Raw genomic sequence first — 27,483 nt, 5'->3', positions numbered from 1 at the left:
TTTACTGGAATCTGAACCCAAGAATTGTATGGAGCTTACCATTCAGGCTATGGGAGACAGATAATATCACGGTAATCCTTTTTGTGTCAGAATAAATGTATTTAATGGACTGGAAATGGCTTTCTGCAATTAGCAGATTTAAGGCAAAGTACACTCATAGAATCAAGTTACAGGCCACATAAGTTTTTGGAGTCTGTCTCACCAGGTTTATTAAAAGTTTTCAGGTAATCTTTGGTCATTACAGCAAAGTGAAAACCAAATTTCTAAATTCTAACTTCTACACGTTTCTTTTATGCATTGAGCCTGGAGGTCCCTTGGCAGTGTATGTGATCTGACTAACATGGCATGTACATGGAGAGATATATGTCTAATCAGGTTTGGTTTGTTATAGACCAGTGACTTTTAGGCTGGATACATAGGCAAGTAGGGGTCCAAAGAGATGACTTTAAAGGGCTGCTTTGGTGTGGGATAGGAGATGGGAATAATCAGAGTGGGCAGAACCCTACCACAGCTCCTGACACTCTTCACACTCTACACTAGTTCACAAGTACATCCAACAGCTTACGAAGCATTGTCTCAGGTAAACTCAGTAGTGTTGCCTTCTTGACTTTGTTGTTCTGATCTGCTACCATGATACCAGCTGTACAGATAATTTCTTCAGCACAAGACAAAAATATTCCTTTATTTGTTATGATTTTGTTATGCTTCTTAAGTCAAGTCCTATTACAGTTGTCTTATTTTTGTTGGGACTAGGTAAATAACTTACCTGTTTTTAGCATTTTTTGAAGTGAACTAGAAATCAAGAATTGAAGATTTTTCTTTTTGCCCAGTTTGGGTTGTGATGGTGTACAGTAAGATTTAACTACCATTTCTAGGAACTGGGATTTATTGTAAGCAATCGTAGAACATATTGAAATATCTCTGAAAGACCAGAGTTGAAAATAAAATCATTATCACTTCTGCCATGAATACTATTTCCAGGAGTTTACTATCATATGTGATATTTGTGATCACATCACAGTTTTGTACTTCAAAATGGCATTCCATAATTTTTCTTTTGTATTATAGTTTGGGTTAATGGCCAGCAAGGGGCCAAGTGTGTTAACTGAGCTGAGCTTTGCTTCATTTTCTTTTCCTTTAGATTCACAACCATTAGCTTTCTGTCCTTTATATTAAGGATATTACTCTTCATCAAAGAGCCTAATATAGGAAACATTTTGAAAGCACTATAATTTAAAAAGGCATTTTTGGAATTTTTAATTGCCTAGATAAAATTTGGTATTCACGTATGTATGTATATTTGGTATGCATATATTTGTGTAACTGAAGAATGATACCACATTACCCTCGTTCCTTCCATTGCTGATATATTGTAAATACTAGGATGCAGTTTCCTATTTACTTTAATGTTGAATCAGTGTTACATTTATACAATAATCCTTAGGAACTGGTATCTCTTCAAAATATCTTATACCTGAATTTAATTATAGTTAACTCCACAAAAACTTGTAGTTGTTGCATGGCTTCTTTAGTTATTGAAGACTTTAGGAAACTAAAGCTGAGTGAAGTCGTAAAACTTGTCCAGGGCAAACAGTTCATAAGTGGTCAAGTGGCCTGACTGTAGCACTTGTGATTTGAGAGAATTTTGTCGTTTGAGGTAGGCAAAGCAATTTTTTTTGTCTTTCACTCTGCTTTTTGGGAGTAAAACATACATAAAATTCACCATTTTAACCAATTTTGAATGTACCTATCATAGCATTATATACCTTTTCACTGTTTTACAGCCATTACCACAGTTGATTCCCAGACTTGTTCATCTTCCTCAGTGAAACTCTATACTCATTTCCCCCCTTCCAGCCTTTAGTTACTATCATTCTACTTTCTGTCTCTGTGGAATCTAGGAGTCTCATGTAAGTGGAATCATATTCAGTATTTGTCCTTTTGAGATTAATTTCACTTAAAATAATGTCTTTAAGGTTCATATATTGTAGCATTTGTCAAATTTTCTTTTTAAGGTTGCATAACAATCAGTATGTCCATATATTATGTTTTTTTAAAAAAAAAAAAAGCTTTTATTTAACAAATATAAATTTCATAGGTACAGCTTTTGGAATACAGTGGTTCTTCTTCCCATACCCGCCCTCCCACCCCAACTCCCATCCCGCTTCCTACTCCCTTTCCCATCCCATTCTTTGTTAAGATTCATTTTTAATTATGCTTATATACAGAAGATCAACTCTGTACTACATAAATATTTCTACTGTTTGTATCCACACAGACATGCAAGTATAAAGTACTGTTTGAAGACAAGTTTTACCGTTAATTCTCATAGTACAACTCATTAAGGACAGAGGTCCCACATAGGGAGCAAGTGCACAGTGACTCCTGTTGTTGATTTAACAATTGACACTCTTATTTATGATGTCACCCGAGGTTCTTGTCATGAACTGCCAAGGCTATGGAAGCCTTTTGATTCCACAAACTCTGACATTATTTAGATAGGGCCATAATCATACTCTGTCAGTATTTATAGACAAGGCCATAAGCAAAGTGGAGGTTCTCTCTTCCCTTCAGAGAAAGGTTCCTCCTTCTTTGATGGTCCCTTCTTTCCACTGGGATCTCAGTCACAGAGATCTTTCATGTAGGCTATTCTTTGCCACTGTGTCTTTGCTTCCCATGCCTGAAATGCTCTCATGGGCTTTGCAACCAGATCCAAATGCTTTAAGGGCTGATTCTGAGGCCAGAGTGCTGTTTAGGGCATTTGTCATTCTATGAGTCTGCTGTGTTGGCCTGCTTCCCAGTGACATTGTGTTTATTCTTTCAAACATCAGTAGACACTTGGGTTGTGTCTACCTTTTAGCTGTTGTGATTGATGATGCTGAACATAGGTGTACTGATACCCAGTCAAGTCTCTGCTTTCACCTTTCTTGAGTATGCACCCAGAAGTGTAATTGCTAGATCTCAGGGCATTTTAGGTTTAATTTGTTAAGAAACTGCCATACCATTTTATGCAGCAGCTGTACCATTTTATGTTTCCACCAGCTGAGCACAGGATTCTCTTTTTTCTGATCTTCAAAACCCTGCTATTTTCTGGGTGTGTATATTTTGTATAGTCATCTTAATGGATGTGAAGTCAAAGCTTGTGTTTCAACTGATTCTTATTCTTCCTCCAAGCCAATCAAAGGGAAGGATGAGGTTGCCCATTAATTAGCTTCTTGGTCCTCAGAGCATTTATAATTATCTTTCTTTGTTAGAAAATAAGAGAAAGTAAATGTAGCTGTATAAACCCCTAAAAAACACAAAAGTTATATTTGACCCATTCTAATTCAATAAATATTTGCATATGAGGTGTTTACAAAAAGTTCTTAGAAAATGTATATTATGAAAAATATTATTCATGATATTACCCTTTTTTTGCACCAAAAATAAAATTATCTTCTAACTCCATTCATCCATGAATTTTTTTTCTTTTTTCTCATTTTTTTAAAACAAGAGATTTATTTATTTGAAAGAGAGATCTTCTGTCCACTGGTTTACACTCCAGATGGCCACAATGGCCAGGGCTGGGCCAGACTAAAGCCAGGAGCCAGGAGCTTCTTTCAGATCCACCACATGAGTGCCAGGAACCCAAAAACTGGGCAAACTTCCACTGCTTTTCCCAGGCCATTAGCAGGGAGCTGGATCAGAAGTGGAACAGCCGAGACATGAACTGGTGCCCGTATTGGATACCAACATTGCAGAGGATGACTGCCTGCTACACCACAACTCTAACCCCTTTCCATGAACTTTTTGAAGGACCCTTGTATATGTACAGGTGGTTCTGGCTTTATTTTCATAATACATTGAAAATATAGTCACCTTTAATTTGTGTTAGTTAAAATTTTAATAGCCTTCTAACTGGTCTTATAGATGCTACCTTTGCCCCTCTCCATTCTATTCTCAACATAGCAGTCAGTGGTGATCCTTACAAAACGTAAGTCACACCGTGTCAGCTGCTCAAAACTCTTCATTGGCTAAAAACCAGAGTCTGTGCAGTGGTATGCTTGTGCCCTTTTGTACTGTGCTGTTGCCATGCTGACAGTTGCACTCTTTGTCCAACACTCCAGACATGCTCCTGTGCCAGATTTTTGCTTTGTCCGTTCTGCCTGGAATGCCTGTTGTCCTGAGAGCTAGTCAGTTCATTCTCTCACCTCTCACTTTACTCAAATATCACTTTATCAGAGAAGCCTTATGAACGTTGTGACTCTTTTACCTGCACTTGGATTACTCTTTTCTTGCACACTTGTCACCTTCTAACATAACACAAGCTTCCTTACTCATTAAGTCTGTTGTTTTCTCCACAAAGAAGATAAGCTCCTTTAGGAGAGGTGAGGTAGGGTTTTTGTTCTCATTTTGTCTGATTTTGTTCAAAAATACTGCCTGGCACATGGTAGTAAGCACTTGGTAAATTTTTGGTGAATGAGTTTTTTGAGATGTTGAATAATTTTTTAATTCAGCCAGTTCTCAGCATTAGTATATCAAAATGTTTGACCTTCCTACCCTTATCAAGTTTCACATCTGGTTGGGGAGTGCAAGGGAATGAAATTCAAGAAACCTCCATTTTGCTATTTGTACTGGCATGTTGGGACAAATATTTTGAGTATTTGTTTTTTGTCCCGTGAAGACATTTTTAGTTTCATTCCTATGTCACATCTCCTTCCCCACTTCTTTCCTGGTCTAAGCTTATAAAATGCCTTTTCCTAAAAACGCTGATCTCCTTCTTGAAAGGTTGCAAATTGTCAGCACATAGACTGATTTAGCTCACAAGTATGTTTTCTTTGGCTTATCCCATGTAGTACTGTTTGGATTGTGTTTTTGTTTTATACAGTGCTTCTTAAAATAATGACTTGCTGGGTCTGGCATTGTGGCATAACGAGTAAAGCCTTTGCCTACAACACCAGCATCCCATATGGGCGCCAGTTCATGTCCCCATGGCTCTACTTCTGATCCAGCACCCTGCTAATGGCCTAGGAAAAGCAACAAAAGATGACCCAAGTGTTTGGGCCTCTACCACCCATGTGGGAGACCCTGATGAAGCTCCTGACTCCTAGCTTCAGCCTGACCCAGCCTTGGCCCTTGGAGCCATCTAAGGAGTAAATCAGCAGATGAAAGCTCTCTCATTTCTCTCTTTCTCTCTCTGTCTCTCTGTCTCTGTAACTCTGACTTTCAAGTAAATAAATAAATCTTAAAAAAAAATATTACTTGCCAAGATTTAGGATTCATATGCTTCAAATAAAAACCTGAATATTTGCCTTCTTTAGGAAAAATGGAAATTTTGGTATCTTAGGCCTGCATTCTCAGATGGCAGCCAACTTATGGATCTGAGTAGCTGCGATCCCATCCCCTTCATAGCAGGCATAAGCACCTTTGGTTTGACAACTTCTCTTTTCCACTTATCTTACCTGCCTAGCCCCTGTAGGGATGTGACATGAGAGTCCCTTCTTTAATCAGAATGCTTTCAGTAAAATTTCAGCCACACATTTTATATATTGGAGTTTCACATACATGCGTGAACTTTTAATGGCTGTTTCTTGTTAAATGGCCCAGTGCTGTTGATATTGGCCAAAGGTAGCAACAATATGAAGAAAGAGCAAAAGTCCTGAGAAATATTTTCACTATTACGGATGTGTTCATTCGCTCATACATTTTACTATGTCTTAATCCTTTTGTCTCCAGGCCTATAGCTTCTATCAGTTCTTATAATGCTTATATATAATATAAACTTCATAGTGAAATATCATAGATAGGAATGATATCTTGTCACCTAATTGGAAGGCAAAAGAGCCATAGGATTAGAGTGCTGGGAAGATGGGTATGGGGAGGGAAACAAAGATGAAGTGAGAGAAATGATAAATACAACTACCCAATAAAATGTATTCCACAGTTGGTGTCCTTAAAGCATTTTTAGATTCAGAGTCTTGGAAGAAATAAAGTAGCCCTGAGTAAGTGTCACGATCTGGAAAGCCTAAACTTCAAGTCTCTGTACTGACAGACCATACATACTACCTGAGGCTGTAAAGGTGCCTGCTGTTTGTTCAACTGAAAATTATCTGTTTTGTGAAACTGCACATCATTGTTGTCATGGTGACTTGTTCTCTCTGACTTCTGGGTAGGGGAGCTACATGAGGCTGTGGAGTGAAGGAAGCACAAGAGGATAAACTGCCTTCACCACAGCACATTGACCTTTTTCCCATAAGAGAGTAGTGCAGTTCACAGCCCCATCTTGTGTTTCTGTGCTTTTGCTCACCTTCTTCCAAGTATCATGGTGGGGAGATGTCTTTTTAAAATAAACAATGAAACATGACTCTCTGGAGAGATTTGGGGCAGGGGTTAGAATGTTTTACTCCACAGGTAAAGGATGAGTTCTGACTGTTGCTTTTATGCTCAGATACCAAAAAATTTTGTTAACTTTAGTAGCCAACTTCATAGCAAGCTGTTAAATCATCTTAGGAGCCAGGGGACTTGACAGGGACTTAGGGAAAACAGACATCATTTACATTAACTCATAAGAGAACCAAGAGAAAAATCCAGTGTGTCCTAATCCAAGAGTTCCTATCCTGACTTTGTGTGCTGTGGTACCCACAATAGCACAGGGCTTACCAGTGTGTCCTCCTGACAGATTTCTTTCATTAGCACATGGTACTTTGTGCTAATGTCATTATACTCCAAAGCAGTCTACAGATCTGATTGTTTAAATCATACCTCCAGTGAATCTGAGGGAAATCTTAAGAAGCAATTGAGCATGATCTACATAGTTAATATATCTACCTGCCCTTCTTTCTTTTAAGGCCTGATTTCTTTTGTCTGCTTGGCACATGGTCTATATCCAGAATAAGTACCTTTTTTTTTTTTTTTTTAAGACTAGTTGTTTTTCTAATTTAGCAGGTGGCAAGAAAGAAACCAGTGAAAACTGATGTCTTGTTTTATAGGCTGGAGCAAATAGGTGTGTGATGGAAGTGCATTTTCAGTGTGGCATTTTCAGAGTGGATCCACATCACTCAGAAGCCTTGTCTTTCTCCTTTTTGTTCCTGACTTTTAGGGCATAGGATGACCAATTAGGTATTTTTGTCAATGGCCTCTAGCTAGAAGCCCTTTTGTTTTATGAATACCTGAAAAGAGGATATGAAATAGTATACAATTGGTGTCTGAAGCAGCCCAGTAGTGTTTAACTTCATTGTGTATCAGAATCATTCGAAAAACTTAACTAGAGAGACAGTGAGAGAGGAAGAGAGAAACTGAGATTTTGTTGATCTGTGGTGAAATCCAAGATTTTTCTTTAAAGTTTCCCAAGTGATTCTAATGTATAATCAAAGTTAAGACTCAGTGCTAAGCTTGTGGGTTTTCAGGTTGCCTCAGAGTGCCTGAAAGTGCCTTGATGCTACCCTAAGAGGTAGTATGTTTGTTAGAAACAGAGGGGCTCTAGGCCCCTTTCCTCCTTTGCTGTCCCTATCTCCTCTTCTACCTGAGCAGTTGTGGTTCTCTTTTGTGTTTATGTACTGGGTTTCTTTTTTTTTTTTTTTTTTTGACAGGCAGAGTGGATAGTGAGAGAGACAGAGAGAAAAGCCTTCCTTTTTGCCATTGGTTCCCCCTCCAATGGCTGCTGCGGCCGGCACATCTCGCTGATCCGAAGCCAGGAGCTTCACCTGGTCTCCCATGCGGGTGCAGGGCCCAAGCACTTAGGCCATCCTCCACTGCCTTCCCGGGCCATAGCAGAGAGCTGGCCTGGAAGAGGGGCAACCGGGATAGAATCCAGCGCCCCATCCGGGACTAGAACCCGGTGTGCCGGCGCCACAAGGCGGAGGGATTAGCCTGTTAAGCCACGGCGCCGGCTTATGTACTGGGTTTCTAAATGGGAAAAAACTTTTTAAAACATAGCTCTACACATAAGTCTTATGTAAAAATAGCAAGACAGGTTTTAAATCTGAATTTTTGGGAAGTTGAGCACTGAGTCCCTTCAGAAGAATCTATGTCCTGTAGCCTCTGAGCAATGTAGAAAAAGGAAAGGAAACCTGATAGTAACAGCTAACAGTACTCAGTCAGCTGGCCTTAATACCAAATGAGAAGAGCCATGGTCAGCAAAGGAAGTAACTTGACCAAGCAAAAGTCTCAAGAAGGGTTTGCAAGCTGCCCACCAGAAAATCTTACTGTGATGTCTTTGTTTTGGCCCACATGATTTTTCAAAATCAGGCTGACAGTGTGTTCCAGTCAGTTTACCCAAGTCTCCATCACTCTACGTTGTTTATTCTTGATCTACTCAGTCATTTGCCTATACTGAAGTCCTAGATCCTGAAAGCTTTGGGTGTTTATTGACTCTAGAAAGCAATTTATTAGTAATTTGCTATTTGTAGGATATTTCATTTGCTTATTTAAAAAAATAATCTGTATTTGGCTGGTACCAAGATAGTGTAACCTGTTGTCATCTTCTCCAGAAAAATGTTTAAGTTCTAGACTTGAGCAGCTACTGAAAAAGTTATCTTTCATTTCCCCTCAGGGAAAAAAAGTTCAGCTTTTACCTAAGAGAATGCTTGGTACTAGAACTTCATTCAAAGTTTACGTAAGGTGTTCATTTCAAGTACTGCACAAGCACTAAATCTGCTTCTAGAAAGCTAAGATGGTATACTTGTTTTCTGGTAGGCTAGATTTTATTCCTTTTAAATCTAGGTCAGATCAGATCTAATTAAAATTATCTTCTACTTTATCTTTTATTATTTAAACACTCATTGCCCTCTGTGGTTTCACTAATGGACTAATTTCCTGAGATTATAAATTGGCATGCTTTCATTTCCAGATTGCAGCCTCTCTGTCATTTTTCCAGTTTTTTTTTTAATGTTTATTTTATGCTGTATCACAAAATGGATTTCCTCATTTCACCTTCTCTGAAATCATTTGTCCCCTTATAATTAATGAATAAGCTTTGCATCCAAGGATATTTATCCAACGGCACCAAATTTTGTATTTTTCAAAAGCAACTATGCCTTTTTTTTAAAAGTTGGCAAGTCAATTTTAGTTTTTTTAAAAAAAGACAATAACTATAGCCCATATCCCAAAGCAAATTAATAGAAAAAGTCCATTTTTTAAAAATTCCTACAGCAGTGCTATACCATAAAATAATGATTGAAATTGCCAATTTTTTGGCTATTTTACTCTTTCTTATTATCACTTAAAACTTGGACCAGAGAAGTATAGAAAGAGCATAAATTTAAAACATACAGCATAACTTTTTTTTCTTTTTGTAGCATTAATCTTATCACTGGTCATTTAGAGGAACCAATGCCAAACCCCATAGATGAAATGACAGAAGAACAAAAAGAATATGAAGCCATGAAACTTGTCAACATGCTTGATAAACTTTCCAGGTATTGTATTACCATCCATTTTTTGCTTGGTTTCTAAAAATGTTCTATTTCTTTGTCTCTCTCACTGAGAGTTACCATAGAACAGCAACTCTGGAAATCCATGCTGATTCGAACAGGGTGGCCCAGGCAGCAGTAGTTCAGAGACCTCTTGGCTCCCATGGTTTTTCTACACGTGCCGCTTCTGGATGTGCATTCCTAAACACTGAAACTCTTCAGGCTAAGATAGTAACTACTAGGTCACTATAATACTTAACCAACTAACCGCCCTGTCTTCAAAGAGATGCTGTGAGTCAGGTTCAATGATTTTGCTGCTTCTTGTATTTTTGTTTTATTCTGTTTTGGTTTTTGTTCCAAATCATAATGCACTCCCCTCCACACACACACACCCCATTTTTGATTTGCAAGTTTGCAATTCTGCCTTTTTGGGTTGCTGCTGAAACCAGGAATTCTAAAATGTCATATACCCAGCAGGAAAAGGTAAAAAGAAATAGCTCAAATGAAAGATTTTTGAAAGCAAGCATTTTTATTAATTATGGCCTCTAAAAACAATTTCCCTTCCCCCTCTTGCTTCACCCCCCTCTTCCCCTCCAAAAGTAACTAGTTTTAAAAATAATTAAATCAAGTATATACTAATAAGCAACTAGTCATCTTGAAGGAGTTATTAGAAAATAATTCCTTTTATACTTGGCTGAATTGCTCTGTTTTCCAATCATACATTGAGTTACTGTCTCCTTTAAGCCATCTTGAGTGAGTGCTGTGTGTTAGTGGCAGCTGTCACTTAAAGGTGCATTTCTTTTGGTCATCTGCTTTTTCCTAATAACTAGATTATATATATATATATACACATACATTATATATATATATACATATATATATATATATAATGTAACTATATATGCCAGGTTAGTATGCCTCGGTGAAGAGAAGTAGCAAATGGAATGGGAAAGCCAACCATGAAAAAGGAAAGCTGAAACAAAGCAGTCAGCTGAGAGGGCACAGTAGAGACTTAGCTGGGAAATGGACAAGAGCATGAGGCTGACAGGAGTGTGACAAGTGTGGGTATTCTGACACTCTGCAGTTATTTTTTTTTTTAATGATGCTGGTTATGTGGTAGAAGTTGTTTAGAGGTAGCTTCATTTATCTGCAAAGGTTGACTAGAACTCAGTAATTACTTGTGGCAAAATAACAATTTCTAAATATGTGTGTATATATGTATGAGACATCTAAGTGGTTAGCCTCTTCCAAGGGATCTGATGTAGCTAATGAAACTCAGTGGTATCTGTACAAGAGTCCATCTGGAGGAAGCTGCAGGGGAAAGCAAGGACCCGAGTGGAGCACATTAGAGGGTTAGCAAAGTCAATCAGTTAAGTTGCATAAGTTCCATTTTTGAACAAATAATGAGTTTTTAATGGTTAAAAACAATGCTGTTCAACTTCCCATCTACCCTGGTTATGCTAAGCTAGATGAGGGTAGGAGCTGCCTCAGACAGTACAGTATAATTTACTTACGTGGCTTACTGGGAGAGACACCAGCATTTCATAAGGCCTCCCTCTCAACAGGCACAGAAACCAAAGGTGCTAGGTCCTTCTCCTTTTAATCTCAGGGGAATCCACATATCCTAGAAGCTGCCAACAAATAAATACACAAACGTCAAGTCTGAAATACCCAAGCTTCTACCTGATTTAAACTGTGCCTCAAAGAAGATGCACATTCACCTGGAAACACCCAGCAGATGCCCAACTCAATCTGAAGGTGATGCTGATTTTTGCATGTATAAAGCAGAGCAAATATGTCTTGTGTTGGCTTTGATGGTACCAATTTTGCCATTAAAGTTGAAGCAAAAGGCATCCTTGAGAATAGTCCTAAATCATGTAAACTTTTTGCTTGATGTGTGGTGGGTTTTTTACATTGTCTGCCTTTGTGTGCTTTCTAACATTTGCTCTCACTAATAACAATGACAGATCTGTATAAAGATTAGCAGTGGGCATTTCAAAGAAGGAATGCAAAGAATGAAGCCATTCTTTATGCGTCTTACATGTTTGTTGTGCTATATTCTTCATTAGTCTTAAGTTTCTTCTCTTTTTTTTTTTTTGAAGTTAAAAAAAAGCAGAGAGAGATGGCGTACAGTCTAAGTAGACTAAATCCAGTACAATTCAGGGAACATTGACAAAGCTGCCACTCTGTACAAGGCAGCCAGGGGAGATTAAGAGGTGAACATGGCAGTCTCTGCTTTTAGGAAACTCACATTCTAGTGAAGAACTGGCTCTAACCTATTCTGGAATACAAGGTAGAAGGAAACGACAAAATGAGGGCTGTGTTGAACTCTAAGCACCCAGGAAAAGGAGCAGTTCGTTCTGTCTGGATGATTCAGGGAGTGTTTCACAGGCAATGTCAGCATTTGCGCTGATCCTAAAATTTAAGTGGTATTTGATAGAAAAATGACCATTCATTCCAGGTAGAGGGAAATTTAAAAGCTTATTAATCATTCTTTGGTATTCATAGTCTCCATCTGTGCAAAAAACTCAGGTTGTTTTGTTAAATTTGATTACTATAGTAACATGTTATCAGATTTATCATTGGGGGAAGCAGGGACCAAAGAATTGTCCAAAATATTTCCAAGCTAATGACCAATGATCATTCATTTCCTAATAACAATACACAAAACATTTTCATATACATTCTCTTTCTAGCTTCATAATAAAGTCAGATGAGGAACTTCATTTTCCAGGACTCAAGACCTTTGCTCTGTCCACTGTGCTACTGTGTCTGTCTGTCACAGTGTTTACCAGAACACTTCCTCATCATTCCCTCAGCTGTCATCTAGGATGTTCTGCATTCAACCAAGTCTCTATTGTGCTAAGAGTGTCATGTAGCTTTGTCTGATTAATTTTTCCTTCTCGAAAATGAAATCATTTTCTCCTGCTCCTGAATTAAAAGGTGTGTGAGAAAAAGGATAGGGTTGGAGGTGACGTGGCCAACGAATGGACACTAGACACTTCCTTTTTTCCATCCATAGGAGAGCAGATGTGAAGGACCTGCACCAGGATGGTGGTTAGCAACAGTGGCCCGTGCCAAAGCACTTACCAAAGTGATGACTAAGGTTGGTCATGCCAAGTACCATTACTGAGCCTGGTGTAGGGCATAGATGTTACTTTCAAAATTCTAAAACCACCAATGTCAAACTTAAAATTAAATTTCTGTTTTGCCTCTATGCTGGACTTAACTACTGCCTCAATGAACTCAGCACCTTAGCAACTTTATCTCACCTAAATGTGCAAAGACTCTAGTAGAGAGATTAATAATCAAGTATTTTCTTCTCACTGAGTACCAGTTGACTTAGTAGTATTCCAAGCAGTTTTTTTCTTCTTTAGTATTACTAAAAGGAGTGTTTTTGTAACATTTGTAGATAAGGGCATTGGCAGTATATCTGGAGGGCGTAAGCATTTGAGAATAATCCGAACCCACTAAATCCCATCATGTTTAGCTAGTACAGTACCCTGTACCCCAAGGTTTCCCCACATGTGATAATGAAATAATGACACAGCTGATACCCAGATTTGAAGGCCAATTTTATTGCTCTATTATAATAGCCTACATGGTGCAGGACTTTAAAGTATACTTTGTCAGTTGCATTTCTTGGCTAAACATCATAAAATTCAAGGCTGCAAAGGAATTGCCTAAAGTACTTTGGGTCATGACTGGCTAACTTAAATATCTAGATACATAATTCCTTTAATATGAAATAACTATAATATCTATCAGGTACAAGCATTAAGGCCTGGGCATGAGACTATAGAAAGCTTCATTTGACATTTTAATGTGGGAACAGGATGGAAAGGGATAAAATTTACCTACTTCTCCACCCCCTCTTTCCTTCTCTCACTTGGAATAAAATAAGCCCCTACAACTCCAGCAGAGTAGAATGGGGATTGTGTGTGGTTAAGCAAGTCCAGTATGGCTAATACAGTTGCATTTGCCTTGACAACAGCACATCCCTCATATATAATAAGGGCGCCTTTTCCAAGAACAGGGAGAAACATTGACTTAAACTAACCCAAGAAAATAATATTTCAAGTTACTTTGACTTCTGTAATCCCCTTTAGTTCCTTAAATGGACACAGAACTGATTAATCCTCTACTCAGCCCTAACTCCATTACTGTTTTAAAATTTATGTTTATCTAAGTAAATGAATCAATAGCTATCCTACCATTTCTTCCTTTTCTCATTCTTAGCTGATAATTGATTTTTATTGATTGATTGATGGCCATTTTATATACTATTTGAAACACGGCTTTCTTAATACATGCAGGCACTAAATAGAGGAATAATGACTTTGAAAGTTTAAACTTGCTAAAACAAGAGGGACTTGTTACTTTTCAGGCATAAATACTTTGTTTTTCTTTATAGGTGAGTTATTTTACTCTCCTCACAAAAAAATCAACAACTGTTTATCCCTACCTGCGTGGTAAGATAGACAGGTTTAATTTTCTGCTTTTCAGGTGCATTTCAGAAACATGACCCAATTTTTAAAGCTTTGTAAGATCTATTATAGATACAAAAATTTAAAAATCTTAATTGCTTCCATCAGAAAATCCTTTATGTCTACACTGATATGGTAACCACCAGCCATGTTGAGCACTTGCAATGTGATTAGTCCAAATTGGAATATACTTACCAGATTTCAAAGTCTTAGTCTCCCCACCCCCAAAATGTAGAATATCTCATTAAGTGTTTGATATGGATTACATGCTGAAATGAGAATATTTTCTATTAGAGCCAACAAAATATATTATGAATTTTACCTATTCTTTTTCAGTGTGGCTACTAAATGTTTAATACCATATATGGCTTACCCTGTGGTTTACAGTTATATTTGTATTAGACAGCTCTGCTCTATAGCATTAAAATGCACTGTAAAGTTGCTTGGAAATTAAATTAAGGGGACTTGGATCCAGTTAGATTAAAACGCTCTTGAAGTGGCAAACACTTAAAATACTCTTAAAGTGAAAAGTTTGATATTGTGTATCTTTAGGTTATAGAGGACTCCTTCCAGTGACTAGACAGCTCTGAGTAGGAGCTGCCTTTGTATTGCCTGTTGGCAGCCACTGTCTTAGATCTGGAGTAGGAATAGCAGCTCTGAGTTGGTAGTTAAAGCAATAGCTGAAATCACTTTTGGCCATTAGAGAAACATCAAGTAAGAATAATCTCCAACTTACTGTTCTCCTAGTTACCCCCACCTTTAACTTTTTAAGTCTTCCTGATTGGGCAGAGTATATGAGAACTCCTTTCTGCTGTTTTATTCAGCAGTGTCCATTGACAGGCTCACCAATTAATGTTTATTTTGCTAATGTAGACAACAGGTTAGAAAATTTCTGTAAATAAATTATCAATAAATAATAAAGAACACCAGCACTTAAGAATAAAACTGAATTTTATTCTTCCAGAACTAACTCCGACATCTTTCTCTACATTTTCTTAACCATGCTATTTAATGTGAGGTGGGTAGCAATTTAAGTTTTGCATGCAATTCCTCTAACAGAAATGAGAATAATAAAAGACTAATATTTATACAGTGATTTAAGCTTTAAAAAATATTTCCGTATTTATTATTTCCAGTGATTGTTAAAATGGCCCTGTGAATTAAATAGGGTAAGAGATATTAAGGAGTAAATGTGTCAAAGATAAAGTGACTAACTCAAGACCAGGCATCCAGTTAAGAACAACTCAGTTCTGTCTTCAGACTCCAGACCTTATCCCGTTTTGAAATGTTACCAACAACTCAAGGTTATCAGTCTGATTATTTTAAAATAAGAAAAATAAATTTTTAAATAAATGCAGAAAACAAAAGAGTGGGATTATTTATCTTAGAAGAGAATTAAGATGCAGAGGATATGCATATGCCTGCTTTTTCATTCCATTGTTCAGCTCTTCTTGAATATCAGGTTTAATGCTGAACAAATGACTCAGGAAAAACAAAACAAAAAAACAACTCCAGCTTTAGGAGGGAAATCAGTAAAAATTTCTAGTACTATAATAATGTGTTTCTTAATTGTTTTAGGAAGAATAAATACGAATAATCTAACAAATTCCTATTCATGTCGTCACGTAATAAAAACCAACTTTCAAAAGACTTCCCAATAGGACTGTTTCTTAGAAAGTTCCCAGACATGGTGATGTGGATAATACACCACATCCATTTGTCTTGTGAATGAATATTTTATGCTGCACATTTTACCTTTCCCATTGCCCCCAGACCCAAAGTATGAGGGCTGAGGAGAGGACCTCCAGGATCATTTTTAACAGAGGCAGCTGCAGATTTTGAGTTTGCAGTGGGAAAGCCACCAGACTCACCATTCTACCGGATAGGTGGCTTTGTGGAAGATCAGTCTCACCGGAAAGCACTAGGAAGCCATGAACTGCAGAGTATCTGTCACAGTATCTGAAAATGTTAACCAGCCACGAAGGTTGTATTATCTGTGGGAAAAACAGGCTAACAACAACATCACAGATTCTTCAGAAATCCATTGCACTTCAGCACACACTGAAACCTTGATATGAGATGCACCCCAGACTCGGAGTGACAGCCAAGGCTACACATACAGAGCCTCCTCCTTGGGGCTATCAGCGGCTCCATTCTAGCAGGCATGTCTGGAAAAGTTCTGTTAATTAAAATGCTTTATTTATACACTAATTTATCTTACATCTTTCAAATGTGAAAAGGAATTAAATATGAAATGGCTAATTTAAAATGTCAGGGTTCTTTTTTCCAAGCCAACCTTACATTAAGAGCAGGAATCTCCGTGCCAAAGAAATGGTTCCCAATTATCCTGTCTTGGGTTTTGTTATACATTGTACAGAAGTCAACAAAACAAGTATGTAACAGAACCTGTCTAAATAGCAGCCACCCTCATTAAAAACAGAGAATTAATCAAGGGGTGATTGAAGGAAGCAATGCCTCAGACACCCCCCCCCCCCCATTCTTCTTTTCTAATCATAGAACAAAATATGTTACATAAAAGGATCGGAACTATGATGCAGTACTCAATTAGAGGGAGGTGAATAGGTCTCTAACGTGCTGTTTGATCAAAAGAGCAGACTGGTGTTTGCATGACTGTTGTTTCATTACAGACCCTGTCATTAATTCCATGTGTCAATACTGCCCTGTAGTACACAGAGCAGACAAGAAAGAAGAGCCCTTGAAAACAAGGGAATGATTTTTGAGTCGTTATCAAGCTAAGTGGCAAGCGGGAAGCTGAAACTCGTATAGGTAAATTCGAAGGGACTCTTGGGAGATCTGCAAGTGGGAAACAAGAATGCATTTTACCAACTGCTTAATTATGTCCTGTTTTTCAACAAGTACACTTGAACTGAATGCTTTGTTTGTATTGCACAAAACATGTGCTGTGGGCAAGAGTATTCTCTTGCTTCCGGGTCAAGTAAGGTGTTTTATACACATACACATCTGACCTGTCCTGTCATGTGCGATTGGGTATGTTAGTATCTGAGCCCCAATGTTGCACTGTCATTTGTGGGGGGAAAGTCACACAGAAACCCCCAAGCCTTTAAAAGCAAAAACAAAAATAAAAACAAAAAGAGAGAGGACCTTATCTAAAGTTCTGAAAAGTTATATAAATCCAAGTACCCCAGAGTACAATACTTAGAGAAATGGTGGCTCAGGAAAACATTTAAAAATATCTGGAAAATTTTAAAAAAGAGATAAATTTAAATATGGTATAAATCCCATCATCTCCCACCCTAGATCTTTAAGAAAGTTTTTTTGGTTTCTATTAGCAGTCCCAAGGGTTAGACTGGGGCAAAATAGGGTTTCCTTTCTTGGACGTGCTTTATCTGTGTCCTCTTGCCTGGCCAAGCCCTTATAGATTATGGTTCCTTATCGTTTAGTAAGATCAAATTTCTAAATGATGTTTCGTTCCAGTTGAACATTCTTGGAGGCTTATCTCTTCCCTGGCCAGATGCCCGATCAGATGAGAAGCCCGCCATGATACTGTCACAGTGCCTAGAATGGGCTCTTTATCCAGTAGACATCACTGTACTTTTTGATGATAACGAGGGCAGTCTTAACTTGTGTTAAGGCCTGTGTATAGCATTGAAGGTAAGTATGAAGGAGTTGTTGCTATGTGAACCTTAATCCTGATACACACTTCGATATATAGTATCTCCATTTTACATGACATACATCTATCAGACACTTAGCCGTCCTTTTTAGATAAGACTTTTATGATGCAGGACCAGTGACTCCTCATGAAGTGACCTGTTCCTTGAGAGCCATGATGCAGTTTGGATCCTTCTTTGTAATACTTACCATTGCGTTGGACTTTTACCTCTCTAATCATTGTAGTCACTTGCTGGTTGATTTGCAGAAACGAGTTGCGGTCTCGGTGTATGTCAGTGACAATTAGGTAGGATGCTTTGGACAGCTATTAGGTTTAGAATATCTTGATTAGAAACAAAGGCTTAGCAGTAATGAGTTTGAGCATCATTAAAAAACAGCAACTTTTAAAATCAATTAAAACTATTTAGTAGCCTAATACTTAAGACTCTTAAAATTCATTTAGAATATTGGGGATCATCTTGTCCAACCTCTCATTTTATAAATGGGAAGATTGAAGCCCAGTGAGGCAAATGACTTGCCCAAGGACACCTAGTACATTAGTAAAAGATATGACACTAGCATCTAGATTTCCTGAAGTCCCAAATATAAGAAGCCAAGTCCATACCAATTAGTGGTTGGGAATTCCATGTTGTATGATAAAACGGGAGCCTACCTTCTGCCAGGCTGTCAGAACGTCTGATGCCATTCACTCATCATGGAAGTAACTCACCAGGGTTAAAATAATGAGGATTCATGAAAAATGGTTCTCTATCATTCTCCATTTATCCCATGTACTGTGTTCTTCCAGTAAACATTCACTGAGCACCTACTGAGTGCTCTCTCCTATACCAGATACTGGCAAACTACAGCCAGGTAAGACATGGACTCTACCCTCAAGTTGCTTATCGTCTAATAGAGATCAGGAAATGCCTAGAAAGTAGCATGCAACATTTCCTATGGATGTTAACATCTTCACTGATGCTGTAAATCTTGATGATGAAAGTCAATCTTTTAGCCAAGGATTTAGCTTTTCTTTTGTTCTTGTTATAGTTATTAGGAGTAGCAAGAGACCCCATTTCTGTTCTGTGAAAATACCAGGTAATGTCACAAGCAAATTAAAATTTAGTTTACAAATACTTGCTGAGGATCTGCTGTCTGCAAGGCACTGTGCTACACATAGGGATATGAAGATTCAATAATTAAAGCATAGAGTATATTTTCTTTTGAACTTGTCAGGACAGTGTTTCATAGTTTTCAAATTTTTTAATGAGTTATTTTTAGTAAATATTCTTAACTGTGGGAAACTTTAAAAAAAAGGACAAAATTACCTCTATTAAAATGCAGACTTGTCATCCTAGGATTCAGGGTCTCTCTTCAAATCCTCTTCTATATGCAGTGTCTGTTTTGAGCTTTCTTTTCCTTTACCTCAGCTGAGCCAGCCTGCTTGGCCATCCCCGCACACGGCTAACTCTTGCTTCTGCCCAACTAATTCTGCTGCTGAGATGCTTTTCTCTCCATGATCCCATGTCATTGCTGCCATTGCAGTCTGGCCCCAAGTCCACCTCCCACGAGGAGCCTGTGGTCAGCGTCCCCGTTTCCTGTGTCCTGCCCACACGTGCATAGCCTATGACTGGTGAAGGGACATTTTCCTGGTGTTTATTAAAGCTTCCCCTTCTCTGTCCACTTCTTGCTGATTTAGAACACAACAGACAGGTGATGAAACAACCCAGTATAACCAAGTCATTTACCAAGCCTTTTAGGAATATGTCTCTGTATCAAAGGTTTCACTTTTGTATTTGTGGGCTGTGAGTTAGAAGATAGCAAGGAAGAAGATCAGAAAAGTTAGAATAGGGATATGAGAAAGAAGCCTGGGATCCATAAGAAAAAAACTCACATCTGGAAATGAGCCTCTGCTACTCCCAAAAAGGATAAGAAATCTCCTTTCAACAAATTCAATTACATGAAGGGTGTATTGATGAACTGTCAGACTGAGGGAAAGCAGGGCTCTGCCTGTTAATCATCTCCAGCTTGTTCTGTAATTCTTTCACTGTTGTTTAATGTGTGCATGTTTTCTCTTCTGGATGGACTGAAAGCTTCTTGAGGACAGCGACCATGTCTTTAATTTGCTTCTGCATATTCTTCCCCCGCTTATTCCTCCCCAGCATGGGGAAACCTGTGAGCATGAAGGAGCGCGCACTGCAACATGTGGGTTCCAGCCATGTGCATTCAGTGGACTGTATACGTTATGCAGTCCTAGTTCTGAGGGTTCAGGTCTTATGGTGGTAGATCCAGAATTAGAACTCAGATCTGCCCAACTCCAAAAACCTGTCTGTGTTCTTCACTGTACCACATCTATTTCAGTCCCTGGTCAGTCACAGAGCTCTTTGAGCTACACTATTTTAATTACTGTTACCCTATCTAGTATTATTATGACCCCCATTTCACAGATGGGGGTATTGAAACTCAGAGACTTGCCCAGAATCACACAGCTGCTCATTGGAGGAATCGGGACTTCAGCCAGACTTCCTGACTCTGGACCTTTCAGTTCTTTCCACTACATCATGTTGCTGCCTTAATTCATTTGCACAAATGCATGATTACGTGGCCAGTTTTCACAGGTGCCTTTCCTACAGAAATGTCCAGCCCAAGCATCACATGAAGGCACTTCCATTTTAATGGCCGGGGCAGAAGGACAGGGGAAAGGAGAGTGGAATAGGGAATCAAAGCATTAAAAAAAAAAAAAAAAAAAAAAAAAAAAAAAAAAAAGCTCCTGAGAAGAACAGTTCACAAGTGAGAATTAGAATAGGGGCCCTTCTGTAAATAAATTCCCACCATTTGGCCATACAGCTAATGTGTATTTTAATTACCATTGTAAAATTGGATTAGGGCACAGGGATGAAGCTGGTAAGACTGCATTTGATTGCAACATACTCCCAGATGTTAGGAGCTAACCCTGGTATCATGCTGTTGTCAGAGATGCAGTAGTGCGAGTCTCCCTCAGGGGTGGTAGTTTATCCACCCAACAGTTCATCACTGTCTTGGGTAGAATCCCTGCAGTCCCATCTGCCAGTCCTGCTTCTACCTCTCTGCTCTGAAATTCCTGTCCCACCTCAGGGTGCCCTCAGTTCAACAAACCTTTAGGCCTCAACTCTTAGCCCTCCGTGCTTCATTCCCAGAAGCTTGTCCCCTCTCCTTCTCTATCAGTTACTAGTACGTCGTTTCCAATAGCACCAAGTCCTTCAGCACCATCCGAACTAGGAAGATGTTTATTATCAAATATACACAATGTATATTATAAAATGTAGCTGTAGCATGTTTACATCTGTGCTGGAGAGACATTTCAGTGGAAACAGATGGTTTCCTGCTCTCCACCGAGCAACATTTCTACCTGGTTGTCACGCAGGCGCCTCAAGCTCTGCGTGTCCTGAAAGATTGAGCATCTCCCCACCAGATCTGCTCCATCTCCTGTGTTCTGGCTGCACCCAATTGTGTCATACCCACTTGGTTCCAAGCTGCAGCCACAGAAACACTCCTCCTTATTCACCTTCACCACGCCCTTCTCCCGTCAGTGGGTCGTCACACCTGCCTCCGCAGTGTTGCCTTTTCTTCCCATGACCTCAGCCCTAATCCAGCTCTGTCTCCTCTCCTCCACACCATCACCGTGACTTCTTAGTGACTTGTGTCTGCCACACTGCTGCCGGAGGTGCATTCCTAAAACCACACTGGACCGAATGCTCGCTATGGGGTCAAAGCTCCTTACTTTGGCATTTAAAACACGTGGCTGTTGGCTCTCAAGTTACCCTTGCAGCCTTCCCTCCTGCCACTCCTTCACTGAACCTCTTCCCTCCCCAAATAGTGGGCCCTTTCCCAGTTTCATGAGAGCAGAGATGGGACAGATGAACTGACACATCACAGAGGGTTCCACAAAATCACACAGGTCACTTGGACCATACATAACTCTTCACACAGTCTCCATTGCCCGCAATGACCTGGGCCCTGGCACAGGCTACCTCAGCTACCTCTCATGGATGTTGCCTCTCCTCGCCTTCCCCAGGCAGTGTGATAAGTGCTTCATCTCAGGCGCTGCCAGTGTCCGTTCATCATCCTCTCAGGCATCCACTCCATTGTGTTCTGTTACTGTTTCATCGATTTGTTTCACCTGCACCTCGAGGGCAGCAGCTGTACCCAGTGTACCTTTTTCCATATATGACACAGCTCCTGTCACATAATTAGTGCTCCTCCAGTGCAGCGAGGGCAGTTAAACCAGATGGGATGTGTTTCAAGGAGCACTGGAATTCAGGGGAGACCCATGGCCAAGGCCTAGCTCTGCCATTAGTTAAGTGACCTTGGGTAAGTCACTCAGTCTCCTTAAAGAAAGGGGTTGGACTCAATGATCTCTGAGGCCCCTTCCAACGTTAAATTCCATGATTGTGACCCCATTTCTTAGATTAAGAAACACATTTCCCACTTCAGAACATTGAGGAGCCTCAACCTAGCCAGCCAGCCAGCCAGCCACATTTCTCAGGTGTTTCATATTTGCAGAGGCAGTCTTGTGGAGCTAGCCAGAGCTGCTTCATTAGGCTCCTGTTGGCTTAACCAGCGACCCCGCCCCCTCCCCTGTCTCCCAGGAGGTTGCGCTATGCCTGTAACACTGTCATACACTGCACGTGGCTGCCTCTGCCCAGGAGGGAGCCCCTCTTTGTATTGGCCTAAAGGACAACAGCAAGGAGGCAGAGGGAGAAGCTTAGTAATTTCCTTCACTGTAAATCCTACCACCATTACAACAGCTGTCATACGGATTCTTGGTTATAGACCTGTTTTCAAGGGGCAGTGCCTGTTTCTATTAGAATTAAGTATTAAACATCTCCCAGGCCTCTTCAAGGCCACTCTTAAGTACACTACTGACCTGCTGGGGTGAGAAGAGGACTGAAGTTAGCAACGCAGTGGGTGCATTTGCCATAATCTCTGTGTAATAAATAAGGGCCTATGAAAAGATTTAACTCCTAATGCTTTTTGATTGGCTTAATCAATAATTAATCATCTTTAGATGAGGCTGTAACTTGTAGAGTAGATATAATTGGATTAGCTAAAAAAAGGTAGTTGGGCAGCTTTGAAGAGATTAAAATGGCTGTCAATCCCATCATTAAACTGCCACAAACAAAAGCAATGGTTTAAAAAAAAAAAAAAACAAAAACAAAGAAAAGGCATGAAAGAAAAAAGGAAAGGAAAGGAAAGTTGGAGAAGACCAGATGATCAACAAATGCTTCTGTATCACTGGGGGTGGTGGAGACGAAATCCAGCCCGACAGGCTGCCTCCACGGAATGGATGCTTCCACATCCTGTCAGCCCTGAGCTGGGCGCCTCACCCACCAGGGCAGGTGAAGTGCTGGCTGCTTCACCTTCACCGAACCAAAATGAATCCACACAACGGGTGGGGGCAGTTAATTATTCAAAACAGAAGAGACCTGCTCCTTGTCCTGAGCCCATTTAGGCCTTGACTTTTCATACTTTTAATTGGCTTAGTAGGTTTGGCCTGTGTGAATGAAGTCTTTTATCTGCCTCTTTTTCTTTCCATGCCCCTTTCATCTGTCCTATTACAAACACGCAGAGAGCTTGAGGGAAAATACTTTGGTTTTTAACGACTCTTTCTTTTAAAAAGGCTGTGGATTTGGGTGGGGGGAGGGGTGTGTGTGTGTGTGATGCTGGTGAATACTTTTTTTTTTCTCTTTTATCTTTTTTCCAGAGAGGAGTTGCTTAAACCAATGGGACTAAAACCTGATGGGACAATAACGCCTTTGGAGGAAGCACTCAACCAGTACTCTGTCATCGAAGAGACCAGCTCCGACACAGACTGAAAGCGTCACCTGCTCAGCTCTCAGTATTGCTTTTATCAGCATCTTTTCTCTGTAGCTCCAGGGAGTCTTTTCTCTACAACATTTATGCCCTTGCTTTGGCTAGGAACACATTAACTGGTTTACTCATTGAGAATCCAGCATATTTAAGAGGTGATCCTGTGTTTTTTGCGATATCGAGGCATTCATACAGAGCTGCAGTTAGATGGAGCTCCAGGGACTAGAAACAGACAAAAACGTAATCCATTTCATCACGTTGGGACTGGAGGACTTTACTCTGCCATGCAGCCCTGAGTGAGTCTGGCGATTCTGTTTGCCAAGATTCTTAGCAGAAGATTAGCCATATTCTCTTCCCACGTGGGTGGCTGCCCCTTCTCAGTCTCTCCAGCAGCTGTGGGCACGTGAGAAGCAGAAGGAGCTGGTAAACAAGGGCTGAAGCCAGTGACTCCTCAGATCAGGACTAAATGGAAGCCAAGTAGCTGCTCTGTAAACTTAGCCCTGTTCTTCATTTCAGTTTTATATAAATACGTAAAATATACACATACACACACACACACACAGAGCCCCAGACTTACAGACTGGTCACACTCAGTGTGTATGTCACTTAGCTAAAACTTCAGAATCCGTATCTCCCTGTAAAGAGCTATAAATGATGGTTTAGTTCCCAGGCAGCTACAGTGCCTATTTATTCCCTAATGTACCTGAACACTAGTACCATAGAACTGAACCACCATCTGTAGCACTCACCGGGAGCGCGCCTTCTGGAGTCTAATGCACAGTGCTCCAGCAGCGGGAACGGGGACTCCCTGAGTAATGGAGGCTCACGGTCTCTGTGGAGAGTCGAGGAGGCAGCAGCACCCGTTTGTACATATAGGTCATTCATATGTCACGTTTTAAACTGGGGACTGTGTGTGTGTGCACTTGTGTGTGTATGTTCTACCTTTCTACCATATGTGATCAGTTTAATGGTAACTTTATTTATTAAAAAAAAAGAAACACAAATAGTTACAGTTAAACTGATTAAGACTCTTTATTTTTACTTTGAATTGGTCCTATGAAGAAGTAGAAACCGAATCATGCAACAGTGGGCCTAGTTGATCAGTGGCTAAAGTTGAAAAGGGGTTGGTTTCCTTTTTTATGTATGTATGTGTGTGTGTATGTGTGTGTACATACACATATATACACACACATAGATTATGTGCTTAACCACTGCCTTTTACAACTTTAAATAAAACATTGGGGTTGATTCAATTTAGCCATCTGTGTGTGTTTCTTTATAGATATATGGGCTAAACAATACTGTTTTACAGTTTATACTTTTTAAAAGTGCTTTTATGTCCATTATCTCATTTACCATAATAGCCTTTGTAAGGAAATGTACAGTTTGTGGAGTATTAGTGAAAATATCTTATATCTAAAAGTTACTTCTCTGGCAAAGCAACACATCAGGAATTAAGTTTTAAAAGGCCTATGAGCTGCCAGAAGAGATGTCACAAAGTTTCTTATAATTTACTCATAGGAGAGATCTTCAAGAATATCACTCTTAGCCTCTTTACTAAAATTCGCCTATGTTTCTGACATGTTTAGTTATCTGGCTTTCAAGCCCTCCCCCGACACACGCATACAAATGGCAAAGGAGGCTGCTGTATTGAAGACAAAAAAGGCAGCTGAAGACAAGATAGGGAGATGGGGGGAAAAAGAAAAGATATTCAAGGTGTGTGTATGTAGTAGTATGGCCCATAGATTAATTCTCATTATGATGACCATGAGTTTCTTTAAAAAAAAAATTAAATCCAGAATATGTTACAAGAGACTAGGAAGAATAAAAGCATATTCATCCTAAGTAGTTGCAGGAGTTTTAACCAACAGTAAATAAAATGAAACTTGGCAATTTCCAATTGCAGATTAAATAGGAAAAAGTTCAGAAAAAGAAATTTAAGTATTTTTGTTATTTCATTCTACAAGTGCATTTTCAGAGTATTTTTGTAATCTCTACCGTCAGTAGCTTTGGCATGAGTGTCCTCTTACCTCAGTGAACGCCACCTTAGCGGCTTCACACACAGGAAGTGCTTCAACAGTCCTTTTCAGGAGTGTACTCTTTGCTACCAGTCAGTTTGGTTCCACGTTTGCGTTTCCCTGTGCTTTTGAAGAGGGAGCATTTGCAGAGGGTGAACACCAGAGTGACCTCATCGTGCACGCTGAAAGAAGTAACATCTGTTACGATATGCTGGGTCTGCTAGGTCTGTCCCCTTCCAGAGCTGCGCCCGAGCTCACGTGAGATGGCCTTCCTAGCCAGCTGACCACGCTACCCAGCAGCACAGCCAGTGACCCCGAGTCCGCCTCGGGCAGCCTGAGCCCACGCCACTCCTGTCCCTTTCCCTTCCCCACCACATACCTGGGCCCAGTGCTGGGAGCAGAGTGGGAGGGTGGTTGTTCTGAGGCCATTTTAAGCAATAACTATTTCAGCAGACCAGTTTAAAGAACTTTTAAGGAGAGAGGTAACTTGGAATGGAAGTTTGAGTGGGACACTTGCTCAGTGAGCCCTGGGTTTCAATTGGAGACCAGGAATCCTTTAGGACGAGTCAGAGACTAGAGCCACCGGCCTCCCCTCCTGCAGTGGGCATGACCAGAAGTCACTGGCCATCCCACTGTGACGCTTCTGCCCACTGCCCTCCAGACGTGGGAAGCAGGGGACAGAGGGAGTGGGTCCTAAAGTACGCTATCTGGACTACCGCTCTACGACAATCACCAGACATCTGTGACCTTGCATGCCCAGCGGTGCTGGGAGGCAGGCAGGCCCCACTTTCCTGTCCCTTTTTTACAGAGTGCCACTCTTGATAAAGGAGGACACAGGCTGGGGCCGTCAGCAGCCCCTCAGAACCCCATCAGCCTTCTTGCCTCCCAGGACGAGGTTTGGCCCACATCAACTTCCTTTTTCCCAGTGATTATAAAAGTAACACACATCTATCAGAAAGAGATTGGAAAATGCAGGAAACGATAAAATTTACCCCAAATCCACCAATGTTAATGTTTTAATGTGTGTCCTTCCTGTATTTTTTCTATGCATATATAATTTATTTTACTACAAGATTGGGATCATGCTGTATTTACAGATTTGTATCCTGCTTTCTTCTTTAACATATTGTGAGCATTTTCCCATGTCAATAAATATTCTTCAAAAACTAGTGGCTATATGATAATCCATTACATGAATGGTGCAAACACTGCTGATTGCCTGTACTCAGTATTCTTTTTCCCAACAGAGAAGACATCATGACCTCTACCACCCCTTCCCCCACCTTCCCAAAAGAGAAGGGTGCCTGCTGCCCCTCTGGGAGACAGCACCCACCTGGCCAGCACTGAGAGCACAGGGACATAGCACCAGCCTTGCACAGCTGGGGGAGGTGTCACGGAATCCCAGCATCTGTCAACTAGAGCCACTTGAATGTGCAGGGGAGCCAGACAACACAGAGGGCAAACGTCAGCCACATTCAGGGTGTGGTCCAGTGATGGCCATTCGTTTTCTTAGATGCCACACACTGAATTCCAGAGGGCAGGGGTGCACGGAAATGGGGAGTGACGGGAAGAGCGAGGTGACGCCGTCAGGACTGGTTGTACGTGATGAGCGTGACAGGGAGAAAGACCAACTGAATAGTGTTCTAGGAACCAACAAGGTGAGGGGGAAGAGAATTTCACAGCCGAACAACTGGAGGAGAGGCAGATGCTTCCAGAGAAACCTGGGAGGCGCGATTCAGGACTACGTCGCACCCGAGCAGCCTTGGCGGGGACAGCACAGCCAACGCTGCACCTGCCTGCCTCAGGCGTGCTTTACCGAGGAGCACACCGCTCTCCTGGGGTCACTTCACTGCTAGGCAGCACCTGGGAAGGGAGCCCACGACGGTGCAGTACAGTCACTCTGAGTGCTGTGGACAGGAAGCCCTGGACAAAAGCGCAATTATTCCCAAGGCCTCTGGAGTCAAATATGGGTGTCCTTTTAGTCAAACAGTGGAGGTCCGAGTCAGTGGCTGCAGCTGTAACCAGGGCTCAGAGGCCTCTGCCCATTCTGCATCTTGCTGTTTGGACAGTGTTCACGAGTGGACATAAGAAGAGCAGAATTTCAGT

The 27,483-nt window shown here is 40.4% G+C and overlaps 1 protein-coding gene across 8 annotated transcripts in view; it reads left to right on the top strand.

Annotated features, from left to right (window-relative positions):
- RIC8B (RIC8 guanine nucleotide exchange factor B) overlaps positions 1-26,514 on the top strand; it is a 129,311-nt gene extending 102,797 nt beyond the window's left edge. Inside the window, exons 9-13 of one of the 8 annotated variants that reach the window (XR_009866957.1) lie at positions 9,276-9,395; positions 12,412-12,495; positions 16,525-16,663; positions 17,333-17,509; positions 23,253-23,341. Coding sequence is in view for 4 of the 8 variants with exons in the window: in XM_062202972.1 (XP_062058956.1) it covers positions 9,276-9,395; positions 23,253-23,364 (232 nt within the window). In the remaining 4 variants the exon portion in view is untranslated. Of the gene's footprint in view, positions 1-9,275; positions 9,396-10,998; positions 12,382-12,411; positions 12,496-16,524; positions 17,510-23,252 lie in introns of those variants that run through there. The other 7 variants (XR_009866956.1, XR_009866959.1, XR_009866958.1 and 4 more) reach the window with 7 other exon arrangements.
- The last annotated feature ends 969 nt before the right edge of the window (positions 26,515-27,483 follow it).

The sequence above is a fragment of the Lepus europaeus genome, chromosome 10 (genome assembly GCF_033115175.1).
Source record: "Lepus europaeus isolate LE1 chromosome 10, mLepTim1.pri, whole genome shotgun sequence".
Lineage (NCBI taxonomy): Eukaryota > Metazoa > Chordata > Mammalia > Lagomorpha > Leporidae > Lepus > Lepus europaeus.
The sequence above is the reverse complement of the archived record's forward strand: the minus strand, read 5'-3'. Positions and strand labels throughout refer to the sequence as shown.